Genomic DNA, 15,291 nt, shown 5'->3' on the forward strand with positions numbered 1-15,291 from the left:
CTTCAGTCAACTTCCAAGAAGATGGCTCTCCTGATCACTCGTGTGAGCTATGTAGCAGGAATGATCCAACTAGGTTAACGTATAAATCCGGGTACGCTCACATGACGTCACCACATGAGGTATATTTAACAATTAGTCCACGAGCGCGAATAGGCTATCGGCTAAACAGTCAATTCAAAAATGTTGTCGACCAGCTCAAGCCTACGCGACTGGACCGAAAGGAAATCTGGGTAGCAATCATTGAAGCCGAGATGACTCCATAATTTTATCTGACTAGTTATGCCTGGTTTACAGCACGAACCTTCTTAGGCGAGCGGGAAGTGTTGAAGGAGACGTTTTTTTAATGCCTTCACATTTTCGAAATTGTGAACTGAATCATAACTACTTTGTTTTTCTTTCCCTAAACCCAAAGACATGCATTTGGAGGATTGCTTCTCGACATTATTATCTTATAACTAGCGCGGGGATCAATTAATTCAGAACGAATATTTAACCGCTTCAGTGATTTTTACCCATATTCCTTTCGGTCCAGTCGCGTAGGCTTGAGCCGGTCGACGACAACGTTTTTTGAATTGACTGTATATACTCTTAGGCCATGAGAGGGAGAGGTATTTTAGTCAAATGCATGCAACTAGTCGGTTAAATATATATGTGCAAGCAAGTTTTGAATTGAAGTTAAATATAATATTTTGGTTTTCAAAGCTGGCACTTTTCGCTACTAGTAGGATATGAACTTATAGCCTAGCAGTAGCTCATCCAATCAGCACGCAGCATTGATGATAGAGCACTAGTTGGATTTGACTAAAATCATGATATATATGTATATTACACCTTTTGCCGTTCATTAACAGAAAATGTACATTCATTTGTGCCAATAGTTGTATCAATAACGTGTAATGTACTTTCATCAACACCACAAGCAACATCATTAGCGCGGATCAACTTTCAATAACGATAATTGAATATACGTGTACATTCATAGGCATCAATGGACAATCAATAGCGCGTTCGTACATTCATATGCGCGGAATGTATTTTCTTGTGCGCGAAATTCAACTTCAATAACACCAATTGACAGACAATTGCATTTATGGACAATCATTTACCCAAAATGAAAAATTCATTAGTGCTATTAGCATAATCATTGACAATCTATAACGCGTTTGGACAATCATGAGGGTCAACGTTATATTCTATAGCGTGGTTCGACAAACATTTGCATGATTCGAATGAACAATAAGAGAAATAAAACAATCAGCGATTTTTTAAAAAACTATTTTAGCCTTCAATTTCTTCGCCACTTATGCATCGTGGCAAATACGTTTGCATATATCTGAACCACAGATCACATTTAGCGATAGTGATGGTTGCCACATTTCTCTGGAACCCTTCCATTAGCAACTGCTTTTTGTAGAGACCTAGAGCAATCCCTTGTCGTCTTGCCTCAGCCCATTAGTTCGTATGTTGTTGGATCTCTGGACGGCTGATGTCGGCTTTAATTGCTGCTGTTTCCTGAGTTTTTTATATGTTTTAAAGTGATAAAAAAAAATCGCTAATGATTGTTTTATTTCTCTTATTGTTCATTCGAATCATGCAAATGTTTGTCGAACCACGCTATAGAATATAACGTTGACCCTCATGATTGTCCAAACGCGTTATAGATTGTCAATGATTATGCTAATAGCACTAATGAATTTTCACTTTTGGGTAAATGATTGTCCATTAATGCAATTGTTTGTCAATTGGTGTTATTGAAGTTGAATTTCGCGCACAAGAAATTATACAATCCGCGCATATGAATGTACAAACGCGTTATTGATTGTCCATTGATGCCTATGAATGTACACGCATATTCAATTACCGTTATTGAAAGTTGATCCGCGCTAATGATGTTGCTTGTGGTGTTGATGAAAGTACATTACACGTTATTGATACAACTATTGGCACAAATGAATGTACATTTTCTGTCAATGAACGGCAAAAGGTGTAGTGAATAATATAAAATAGTACTCATATGACCTGCAAGGGGGACAGTGAAAAATCCAAGAACCCCCTTTTGCCCCTCAAAATTACCTGTTCCCATACTCTTCGCGCCTCTTGGCACCTAACCCTAACCCAAAAAATTACTTGTCCAATATCAAAGCGCTATTGTTACAGCCATTCTCAATCACACGCGCCTTCTAGCGAATGTTTCCATGGCGACGAAGAAGGTTTTGGTGGACGTCAATCACAAGGCGTTTCCATAAAATCAATAATAATCAAAACTTACATTGCTATATGTTTTTCCAGGCAAAAATTACATGCTTCAATAATTCACCATGCAAAAATGGTGGGACTTGTCTTGTGGACTCGAGTGTACCAGTTGGATATCGCTGTACTTGTACTTTGTTTAATACTGGCCTGAAGTGTGAAAACTGGACAGGTGAATATGAAAACTGCCACTCGGTAGCTTCAATCTAAATAATACCTTAAACTGATGGGTTGAATGAATGTTTTGATATTCGGGCAGCCATGATTTGTAAAGGAAATATGACCTCTGCTCGGTTCAGTATACTTCTTTTCATGATCAAATTTATCTGGCTGTTTTCTCTACTTTTTCTTTTTTTGTGTTTTTGTTTTGCTCTTGGAGGCTTTTTAGTGTTGGCCTTGTTGTGGGTATGTTATTGTTGTTTAAGTTGTTTGTTTTTTATTTTATTTTATTTTACTTTACTTTTTCTCTTTTAAAGTGAAGTCATTTAACCCGTGCAATAGATATTAGACTAATACACTTTAGTAGACCCTAATTCCATTGTTTTCTTTTGTGTCTATTTAACTAGAGTGAAGTCATTAAACCCGTGAAATAGATATTAGACTAATACACTTTAGTAGACCCTAATTCCATTGTTTTCTTTTGTGTCTATTTGACTAGAGTGAAGTCATTAAACCCGTGAAATAGATATTAGACTAATACACTTTAGTAGACCCTAATTCCATTGTTTTCTTTTGTGTCTATTTGACTAGAGTGAAGTCATTTAACCCGTGCAATAGATATTAGACTAATACACTTAAATAGACTCTAATTCCATTGTTTTCTTTTGTGTCTATTTGACTAGAGTGAAGTCATTTAACCCGTGCAATAGATATTAGACTAATACACTTTAGTAGACCCTAATTCCATTGTTTTCTTTTGTGTCTATTTGACTAGAGTGAAGTCACTAAACCCGTGCAATAGATATTAGACTAATACACTTAAGTAGACCCTAATTCCATTGTTTTCTTTTGTGTCTATTTGACTAGAGTGAAGTCATTTAACCCGTGCAATAGATATTAGACTAATACACTTTAGTAGACCCTAATTCCATTGTTTTCTTTTGTGTCTATTTAACTATTACACGTTTACTAATAATTTTTATTTCACGGGTTAAATGCCTTCACTCTATAATTCTATCTATTTTATTGCTTCTTTATTCAATTTTAAATTAGTTATACCTTTAAGCTTGGGCGTACCTTTATACCACTTGTCATTCCCTAGAGTATCATTTCTCTGTTTAACGGTTGTGCATGAGAAGACACATGAATATGGATACAACTTAAGCAAAGAATCTTATTCTCAAGAAAATGACACGTAATCTTAAATGGGTAAACATTACGCCCAAGGTAAAGAGGTTTATTAAATATTCCTTTCTAGCTGCACATTGTAATGGTTTACCACTGGGTTTAGAAGACAAACGAATAGCTGATTCGCAGTTATCAGCCTCATCAGTAGTTAACAATTATCACCACCCAAAATACGCCCGTCTCAACGCATTACCAGGATCTGATCATGCAGGGTCCTGGAGAGGGGCTTCCAGAAATGGGGAATATTTTCAAGTTGATCTTCTGACCACCAAAATGATAACCAAATTTGCAACTCAAGGACGACCGAGAGACAAATACAATCGCAACCAATGGATTTCTAAGTTCAGTTTGACTTACAGTGTTGATGGAAGTACCTGGGTGAGCTATCGTGGAGACGGTCAGTCTACAAAAGTAAGTGTTATATTCTTTGTAAAACGAATTAACCATAATTCTTTACCACTGTTTTCATTGCTACGGGCTGCTCGAGACACAAACGCCACGACAGGATAATCAGCAGTGAATAGATTACCGTCAATCAAGTAAATCGTTAGAGTAAGTAAAGGTTCATGGGAACCGTGGGAAGGTACATGAGAACGATTTTCCTGATTCATTGACGCTAGTCTATTGAGCATTCACCTGTTTTATTTTGCCTCGATCAGCGAGTAGGAGTAGCAATATGAAGATTTTTATGGTGTACGTTTGTTTGTAGATCTTTAATGGGAATTCAGACAAAGATACCATCGTGTCACACTCTCTTGGTGTTGATGTCCCAATAGTGGCTCGATACATCAGAATTGTAGTGCAAGCATTCGTAGAAAGTCCTTCTCTAAGAGCGGAGCTGTATGGCTGCAACATTTGAAAATGTAATAGAGATGTATTCATTTTGGGGTAAAATTGTGCCATATCAGTCCACGTGTCCTCCCTTGCGATGGCCATAAAGGTTTTGTTATGCGAGACGATTTTTCGCACAACATGCAAGCTGGACATGAAGAGCTGGCTTCAATGGCAACAATTTTGTGAGTTTCCGAAGCTCTGCTCGTTCAAAAACCTGCAACATGTTGCCGTAACAAAATATCATTAAGAATTGTAACACCGCGCCATGTTTCACTAGGCCAACTTTTAACGCAACATTGTCGCGCGAGAATTGGCCGTTGCAAATCGTCTCGTGTATGAAATGAAAAAAAAACTCTTTAAGGCGCGATTACACGGAGCAAGTTTTCTCTGCAACTTGTCTTGCAACGGCGTTGTGACACAAGTTGCATGGAGCATTGCAGCGTGTAACCTACAGTGCAATTTGAAAAAATGTTGCGAGACAATTTGCAACAATTGTTTCACGCGTCTCCGTTCCACCGTGTAAACACTCGTGTAACTTGAGCCGCAACGCTGTTGCGAGACAAGTTGCAGAGAAAATTGCTCCTAGTAAACCTCCTTTACCATGGCCGTATTTTTTCCATTATCTGCCCAGGTATTCTCCTGTTTTAGTTGTATCTATATTCGTGTGTTTTCTCATGCGCAACCGTTAAATAAAGAAATAATACTTTGGAGAATGACACTTGATCCGAAATGCGAAAACATTAATTACTCCCGAGGTAAAGAGATCTATTTATAGTTGTTTTCGAACTAGAGATTTCCCAAAATTTGCGTCGCAATTTTACTTTGAACCTTCACATTTGAAGTGCCTTTGACACCTAACCCAATATTTTCAGTATTGATTCTACATGAAGTGAATAGTTGAATGGTAAGATATTTTTATATGATTTGAGTGATGCATCTTGGAGATATCAAGGTGTATACTTCCAATATGTTAACGAGTGTGATGTCATATGAGGCATTATTAAAAATACAAAACTCCTATTTCTGGGTCAGTAATACTTCCTTTAAAACATCATCAATGTCAATCACCAAGTGCTTTACAACTGCACACAGCACGCGCGCGTGCGTTTTCACAGATTTTTCGAGTCATTATCAAGTCAAAAATGTTTGACTTGACAATAAGCCTGAAGCGAGATGACGTTTTACCTCGTCTCTAGACCATAATCCTTTTCACATTGCTTTTGTTCTTTAATTATGACTATTGTATTCTCTTAGGAATCAAAAATTTTAACATGAAAGAATTTAAAAAACTATTATGGTATAGAGTCGTGGGTAAAACGTCATCTCGCTTCAGGCTTATTGTGCAACGTTGTGCAACGTCGAAACGTCGTCACATTTTTAACTTGTTTTTATCGTTCAATTTTATCATAAAAAAGTTATCAAGACATCAAAAAAACATTTTGATTGATAAGTATCGTTTATAAAACTTTCCACGTTAAATAATATTTCTTATTAAACTTACTTATTGTTTATGAAAAATGAATTAAACCGCAACTTCTCTGTTCTATTTCTGTTTCTCTTCCTTGACAGCTGATTTTTTTAGGCCACAGGCTGGTTAAGACTTGAAGCTACACATTCATGAATACATTAAGTTCACTTCTGTGAATGATTTCCTCTTAAGGAAGCTCGAAACGGGAATTCTTGAGCGCGCGCGCTCTATAAATTTTTAATATTCAAACTGAAAAAAATCAAAAACTCTGTGGTAAAATTTCTTCAAATTTTGCATATGGCTTTAGTTTATGTTTTCGAAAACTTAAGGAAAAATTTTAAAAATTCTGTAAGAGGGAACTATTCGAAACAAATTTTATCGATTTTTACGAAATTCCTATTACAGATTTTTTTTCTTTCTTTTTTTGCCAAAAAGAAGATTACGGTACAAACTTTAGATATACCGGTTTTTAAAAAAATTCACCATTTGGTTCCTCAGTTATGATAACATTTTTTAAATGAACATTTTTGATGGCAGAGCAAGGGTTCTGATGTTGTCATAGCAACGTCTGACGTCATTTTTTTCAACTTCATTGTGATCTTTGGTTTATGGTCTTTGGCTTTCCGGGTCTACTTGCTGTCATATTATAGCCATAATAACTTTTTTTAATTCATAATTGTAAGTGTATGTGAAGGCACAAAACACTTTCCAACCTCCTTAAGCGAGGCTAAACCTGTACAAATGAGATTTTAATAAAGCGAGATTACAGGAGTATTTGAATTAATGATAAATGAATAATGTATAGATATAGATAAATAACAAATAACCGATTAATACTATTCATCCGGTGAAAGCTAATTGGAATTTAGAAGTTGAGTTTTGCGGAGGAGGGAAAACCAGAGAACCTGAAGAAAGACCCTCGAAGCACAGAAGGGAACCAGCAATTAACTCAACCCACATACGACAGCGAATATTTACTGAATGATAAAGGAAAATATATAACTACTTCATAATGGTATTGCACACTTATACATTGCACTTGTAGCCTCTTGAAGAACAGAGCCTTTTGTTCGCGCTTAGGGGTACACTTGTAGGACAGATGTGGGAAGATAAGAACCGATACCAGAACATCTCGAAGAAAATTAAATTAGTACACACTTATTCAAAGTGAGGACAAGAACTTCTCTTATCTTGAAATGCAAAGTTATAGAATTTTCGAGAATTATATACGACAATTGAACTAAGTAGATAGACATCTTTGTTATTTATATAAATTTATATCTTACTTTGATCAGCCCAGATATTGTTTCATGCAGGGATCGATCTGTGAATTAGTCGTGCCCTGATTTAATTCACCCAGAGATTGTTTCAGGGTTCCATCTGAGTTAGCCATGCCCAGACTTTGTTCAGCCCAGAGGTTGTTTCAGTGTTCAGTCTGTGAGTTAGCCATGCCCTGACTTAGATCAGCCCAGAGGTTGTTCCAGGGTTCAATCTGAGTTAGCCGTGTCTTGAGCTAGATCATTCCAGAGGTTGTTTCAGGGTTCATTCTGTGAGTTAGCCGTGCCTTGACCTAGATCATTCCAGAGGTTGTTCCAGGGTTCAATCTGTGAGTTAGCCGTGCCTTGACCTAGATCATTCCAGAGGTTGTTTCAGGGTATCGACAAAACTGAATGTTTTTCTGCCGCCCTTCTTTTGTCACACTTGTCCTTAAGTATTAACTAGTGTGTTCTTCACTTAAATTGATATTGTGGATGTCATTATAACGAGATCAAGATCAATTGAAAAAGTTAGTTGTGTCTAAAATTAAGTCTTTCATGTGACAGGAATGTTCTCGACCGTCTGGCCTGCTTGGCCAATAATATTTTAAATTGAAGTAGTTGTATCACGAGATTCTTGAAAGAAGCAGCTGGTATGAAAGAAAAACATTCTATTTCTCGCAAGAAAACGCTTCAGGAAAATGAATTTCTGTGTTATAGGCATGGTCACTACTCAGACATATCATTTTGATTTTGTAATCCCTTTAATTGGGCTCAATTTGGTCACTGGCATATCGGCTACAATTCTCAATGCTCTTGTCATTTTGACTATCTGGAAAACGCCTCCTCTACAAACGCCCTCGAGGATTCTTCTTTCTAGTCTTGCGCTCACGGATCTCTTAGCTGGTGCTGTGGTACAGCCAGTATTTATCGCTTACTGCATCTCCGCTTTAATGAACTGGTGTCAAGCTTTCGTGTTTATTCATGCCCTTGTCGTTAGATTGGGATATAGCCTTACTGCAATATCAATGACAACCTTGGCTGCTATTGCTCTCGACCGGTTTTTGGCCATTGCAACGAAACAAAACTATAGGATCATTGTAACAAAGAAACGGTGCTTGATCGCTGTCATTTTTTTATGGCTAGCTCCAGGATCTGCGATGATCATTGGACTTCAGTTCAAAACGTACGAGGATAATGACACGACGATTCTAATGTCGATCATGATCTTATTCCTAGTCATTATAATCACATTGTATGGCTTGTCTTTTTATTTGATGAAAAAGATGTTTACCAGTATTGCACATTCTGTTATTCATAATACCACGGATCAAACAGCGCCTGGCTTTAACATCTGGAAATACAAGAGGTTTCTTGTTACTATGGTGATCATCTTGGGACAGGTTTTGCTATCTTATACTCCATTGCTTTGTGTTTATTCTTCGCTTGGTCTGAACGCGGTTTTAAATAAGCCAGCTTTGTTGCATTTCGGGGAGTTTTTTATACTCCTTATCTCTACTCTCAATCCCATTTTGTATCTATGGCGAATGAAAGGCCTCCGTCATGCTCTTAACCAAATCTTGTTTCACAGTTAGTGCCGACACTAATTGTCTAGTGTTGAAAGCATCTACAAACAAACCGCCTAGTCAAGTATTGGAGTCATAAGCAGCTTTTGTCTAATGTTCTTGAGACACATAAATTTCCCCGAATTGACTTGTGACTACGAAACAATGGCCCCAAGTGGAGGTTAGACTTACACTGATGTTTTCATACATTTACTGTATTTTATCAAGTCCAAAATAATTGTCGATCGGGAAATATGATGACACAAGAATAAACTGATGTTCCACTATCGAAAAAATATCGAATTTAGTGACCATTCAAATGCGGGAATAATAATTATTTAATCACTTATTGTGCGTGCATTCCATACAATGATCATGCGTGCATTACAATAATAATATAATATAATATATGTATAACTATATATCTATTTACAAATAAGATGAATAAATATATATTGATATGTACTAAAAGAACTATCAAAATGCTGATTTAAAAAGGTGGGTCTTAAGATGGCGCTTAAACAAACTACCATCTTTAATGGCGCGAAGGTCTGCGGGAAGAAGGTTCCAGAGAAGCATGGAATAAAAGACATTGTTACTGATGAACAAGGCGCTGGCAGCTATTGATCCAGACAAACACTGAACATTTAGTAACAAATCATTATACTAGATTTAAACTGGCCAAAAAAAAAATCCTCACTAAGAAATCAATCAAACAACTATTTCTTAAACTATACAACATGAATTATAAGAAAATATATATAGTTGATATAAGCTTGAATAAGAGAAAATGAACTAAGAGAAGGAATCCCCGTGCCCCATCATGTGCACACTTTGATGCTATTTTTAGAATCATTGATGCTATTTTTAGCACGTTACCATGCCCGCGCGATAATCATGCTTCCTTTAATGCCTCGTTTTAGGACACGAAAAGCGACAAAAACACAGGCTTTTGTTTACTGCAATACTAGAAGCCGCCTACCCTCAAGAAATCAACCAATCAGGTTCTTCGCTCAAAATATCTCAAAGCTAAAAATAGCATCAAACTGTGCACATGATGGTTACAAGGCTATATAGGGGGGATTCCTTCTCTTAGTTTATATTCTCTTGGCATGAATATATCTTCAGACTAAAATAATGAATTAGGAGTTAATTATGATTACACAGAAAATAGATAAATAAATGTATAATATCATTACTCAATATAATGATGTAATGATGAAAAGGTAAATTATACACCGTGAAAAGATGAAAAAACTTACTGACGTTTCAGGAGATGTAAATTGTATTTTCTCTCAAATGAATAAATAGTGAAATAGGTAGGCAAGTTCATAGTAGTATACTAGGGTATTGAGTGCCAGATAATAGTTAAAAACAATCGTTTAAATATAGAGATACTACCCTTGTTTGTACCCTAACGTAAGGCTTGTGACAGTGAAACTGGCCGAATAGATATGTGGTATTCACCTCTTCAGCTGGGGTAACGTATCCAATAAGAAAATTTGGTATAAGTGATTTGTTAAATATGATTTTATATCCAAACAAAGTAACTTCTCTATAAATATAATTGACAGTCAAAATAAGAACTAACGGATTGAAAGCAAATTATGGATGACGTACTTATTCAATGAAATTGCGAAATTTAATAGATTTAAAATAATGGAATAAATAAATGATCGTCAATAGGTAATGTCCTTATTTCGACTCTGCATTTCTTCTATTCTCATCGTTCTGTTTGGTGCTATTTTCACCTTGTTTGGTTTTTGAGCCCCAGGCACGTTTCTTTAAGAATTTTTGAATATTTGTCTTTGAAAGTTTATCCATATCTTCTGTATATTCGAATCCTTCAATATCCAAAGTCAACTGGTCGTTCAAAGTATCCTGGATGCTTGGAAGCTCTATGTTAGCAACAGGGGAAGAATCGGTGAAATTACTTGTTACATCAGTAAACGAAACGAACGTAGCCAAGCAGCATTCCAACGAAAATCTTGGGTTTAGAAACCAAGCTTTGATGTTAGGATACAACAATCTAAAGGAATACCCTGAAAGTACAGATTAATCTTTTAAGTAGGTTCCCATTTTATTTATTTGTACGTACTTTTACTATGGACACTTTTTTTCCAAAATCGCTGTTGCAAAATCAAACGAGAAAATTAAAAACCTATAACATCAGTAGAAAGAGCACCTTTTCTTTAATAACCCTTATATCGGGGCTTATATCGGCCTAGAAAAATTAAGTTAAAAATCAATGACAAATTTACAGACGTTTGCACATTTACGGGGGGTATGGCGTAAAGTAAAGGTACTTTTTTAGTGCTGTTATACGTTGTTTCACTCAGTCGTTTGATTTTAACTCATTTAACTCCCATTAGTGTACGCCATTTTGGAAAAGGGTCTATTAAGTTGATCAGTCGACGGTAGTCTATTGCGCTATTCAGGCCCCGTTGCGACTTTTGTCGCGATCAGCGAGTGGCAAACAAAATAGTAGTAAAGAATTATTACTCAAAGATAAGGAAGTTTGCAGGATTAACCACGGGTACGTAAAAGCAATCAGTTGCTAAATAACATATCAAGGTTTGCTCCATACATTAGTGTCAAAGTTGGAGTTGAGAAAGGTCACTCCATATATGGAATCATATAATTCCATATTTGGACTGCGGGTATTTACCCTGAGGTCAAAGATGGCGGACAAGCGTGTTCGTCGGCTGGCGAAACGGCTGAGAGACATTTACGAGATTGGCGAAGACGAAAAAACAAGAAAAAACTACAAAAAAATACGAAATAAACAAGCTTCTCCCCAGTCCCTTTTTTTAAGACTAGGAAAGAGAGCTTTAACACTCATTGTTTGATATGTATCGTATTATTTGCATAGTATAGATGTGAATAAAGAACAAGGTCACTCACAGTTTATTAGGATAAGAATTAGCGCATTGGTAGCGATGAGGAAGTTACTGACAATAGCCTCTTCTTGAATGTCGTCACTGAAAGCATCTTCAGATGACTCTTTTGAAATCCTCAGCAAGGCCGCCAGCGAAAAGTTAACAAACGTTGCTGTTAGGGATGTAAGTTGAACGACATTGTCAGATGCATGTTTCGTTGGTTTGAGGAAGGCGAAAAGTAATGCATAGACGATTGACATGGATGCTGCAGCCATGATATGAATCCTGCTCCCATTACTTATCCAAAACATTCCTGATGCAAAGATAAGCTTTCGTGTGGTCTCGACAAGTTCCCAATACCATAACTTCCTTGAATAGTTCTCAAACAAAAATGAACATGCCAGGCGGAGCTCATTCTTTTGGGAAAGAACTTGATCGTCTTTGAGCTTTGTTTTGGTGTTGCACTTCCAAAGTAATCTGAATGTAATTACTAAGAGAGCAAGGGGATAGAGAACTGCTAGCCAAGCAACTTTCAACCATCTGTAAATCAAAAATATTTTTAGAATACTTCATTAAAATACCTATACACGAAACCTGATATTCTTGGTTGACTTTGACTATAGATTTGCATGGTCTTGGTGCCTTTTGTATTGTCAACCAACATGGCGGCCACCGACTTTCTAGGCCACCATACCCTGACTAAGATCAGCCCAGAGGTTGTTTCAGGGTTTGATGAGTTATCCATGCCCTGACTTAGATCAGCCAAGAGGCTGTTTCAGGGTAGGATCTGTGAGTTAACCATGCCCTGACTTAGATCAGCCCAGAGGTTGTTTCAGGGTTCTATCTGTGAGTTATCCATGCCCTGACTTAGATCAGCCAAGAGGCTGTTTCAGGGTAGGATCTGTGAGTTAACCATGCCCTGACTTAGGTCAGCCCAGAGGAATTGTTTCAGGGTTCAATCTGTAATTTAGCCGTACCCTGACTACTTAGATCAGCCTAGAGGTTGTTTCAGGTTTCAATTTGTAAGATAGCCGTGCCCTGACTTCAATCAGCCCAGAGGTTGTCTAAGGGTTCCATCTGTGAGAAATGGTTAATTCCATACTTGTAATAGTAGCTGTCGAAACACTTCAGTCCGTAGTCCGCCTTCAGGTACCACCTACAGCTTTGTTCAGAGCAAATTTCATGACACGCTGCTGGCATCACAGTGATAATGCTGGTACATGTTGATGGGAATGTAAGAAATAAGAAGAAGATGATAAAGCGATAGTTTGTTTCTTTGGCAGATGAAATAGCAGCTGTCTTTTGTTCATCGGGTAAGTCCTTCTTGTTAATGCGAGATTTACGAAAGTAATAGATGATAGTGGCTACAATAATCACAAACACATTTCCTAATATCATCATAACCATTTTGTAAAAAGGATTGAATGTGAATCTTGGTACGAGGCAGTGTAGAGGCAAGACTTGAAACAAGTTCAGTTGCAAGATATTTGCATATTCAACATATTTGTTCAAATTCTCTGGCCAATCTATGAACGAAAAGCTCTGTATCATTCCTAAACTGACTTGATAAAAACCTATAGTAATCTTGATTTGAGACATCAATATTTCTGAGATGGAACGACCACTCTTATCTCTTCTTTTCTTCTTTCTCACTAAAGTCGCAAACGAAATTATGAAGAATAGGATGATCACAGCTTGTAGTGAAATCCACCCAATGGAACACTTCCTACATCCTAAGCTAGCACTTTTATGAAAACCTTCAACGCAAACACTACAAAGGACCCCAGTGTAGCCTTCAGAACATTCAGAGAAGATCGACCCTGTACAAGCTTCTCGTACAGGACAAGAATACGCAGGTGGTAGTCGTCCAATATACTTTGTATTATTGATATCATATGTGTCATCTTCGATCTCGAGATTTCTGGCAAGTTTGCGGAAAGCCTCCTTACGAGGATTTGAGTCCCAGGCCCAGTAGAATCCAGGTTTTAGGAAAATCAACTCATTTCTGCAGACAACGCCATCTGTTGGACACTTCTCACAAGGGCCGAAACGATCGGTTCGATAAAATCCAGGAAGGCACTTACAAGCTCTGAATCCTGCAAAGTCACTGAATTTTGTTCCTAAAATTTAAAGCACGAAAAAATCATTGAAGGAATTTCTTCTTCCTGCGATATTTAAAGAAAATATTCCACATGCATTTGCACATTTACAATAATACATTGCGGTTGAGAGGTATCCAAGGGAAAAACTTTACGCATTAAACTGAAGACTGATCAAAAGGTTTTACAAATATATACATCTTAGGATATTTAGAATAGTCAGTACCTGAAGGACATTTTTTACAATCTAAACTGCTCTTTCCTGGTGCATTTTCAATGCTGACATATGTTCCGGGTGGACAAGTCTTACAGCCTTTAAAAACGTCAAACGTCGTTAACACGTGACCGATGTTATCCTGAAAGAATCCACCTGAAATGGAAACATATATCGTGTTTATGGTAAACAAACTAAATAAGTGATATCATTGAGTAGCGAACTGCAAATAGACTTTTTCGGAATTCGCTTGAGTTGCCACTAAAAAATGGTTCCGAGTCGAAGTCTAAGTTGATCAGCAAAAAATATTAAATGTAAATGTACGTATTGATGGCTTGCAAGCATTCCCAAGAGAGTTAAAAGACAAAAACATGGCGGCCATTGTGGTACCGTTAACAATGGATGCTAATGAGAAATCTTTTGTTAAATGGTACCAACATGGCCGCGATGACGTATAGTGCAAACGAAGAATTGAATGTATGAACAAATGAAGTCCATCCTCGAGTTGGAACTACTGTCTTGTGGTCAACCTGGTTACGCATGTAAAGACACATGAATATGAATACATCTAAAAAAAAAGAATCTTATTCTTAATGGAACGAAAAAGTGGCCTAATAGAGGCTTTGCAACATCACGTGATGGCAACCATGACAGGAGGCATAACAATAGAGTTTCGTTCCCCTGGGATTCTGGTCCACGGCCTCTAATAGATACTCTCCTTTGCTTCGAGGATTTTTCTGCGGATTCTCCAGTTATCCTCCCTCGACAAAATTCAACTTCTAAATTTTCTTTTTCTCTCTCTCTCTCTCTTTTATGAGAAGGACATGCTTGCCTTGCTAACCGAAACGAATGTCACACTAAATAGCTGTAGTTTATGGTAATTCAACACTGTTTTTACCTGCAGGACAGTTGTAGCACCTTGAGTTCATTGAATACAAACCAGGTACTATTGTGAAAGCACCTATTGGACAATGGGTGCAATATCCATCTTCTTTACAATTGATACCACTGAATCCGAGTAAGCGTTTTAGAAACTGGGTATTATTCGTTCTTTGATTGAAAAGATGAATGGGAACTGGATGGGACCCTAGAGACAAACAAAAAATATCATAAACAACAAAAACTAGAATTAATGGTAATATAGTAAGTTGATGCTCGGTAGATTAATATCAGTGCACTCGCCATCACCTCTCGGGTCTAAGTTCGGAATTCAATGCAAATTTGATCTGGTAGTTAGCCACGCCCTCAATTTGATAATTCCAGAGGTTGTTTCAGGGTTCCTGATGTGCATGTGAGCTAACCATGTCCTGACTTAGATCAGCCCAGAGGTTGTTTCAGGGTTTAATCTGTGAGTTAGCCTTGCCCTGACTTAGATCAGC

General features: G+C 37.2%; 1 protein-coding gene across 1 annotated transcript; it reads left to right on the forward strand.

Moving 5' to 3' along the window:
* The first annotated feature begins 3 nt into the window (after positions 1-3).
* Positions 4-5,449, forward strand: LOC116305501 (lactadherin). The gene is made up of 4 exons (XM_031715433.2): positions 4-119; positions 2,290-2,422; positions 3,668-4,008; positions 4,307-5,449. Exons 1-4 carry the CDS (start codon positions 102-104, stop codon positions 4,454-4,456), a joined length of 642 nt encoding a protein of 213 aa, XP_031571293.1. The 5' UTR covers positions 4-101; the 3' UTR covers positions 4,457-5,449.
* Positions 5,450-15,291: the final 9,842 nt, after the last annotated feature.

Source organism: Actinia tenebrosa, unplaced genomic scaffold (assembly GCF_029948245.1).
Source record: "Actinia tenebrosa isolate PJP-AT-01 unplaced genomic scaffold, QUT_ActTen_1.0 PGA_scaffold7__59_contigs__length_16204524, whole genome shotgun sequence".
Taxonomy (NCBI): Eukaryota; Metazoa; Cnidaria; class Anthozoa; order Actiniaria; family Actiniidae; genus Actinia; species Actinia tenebrosa.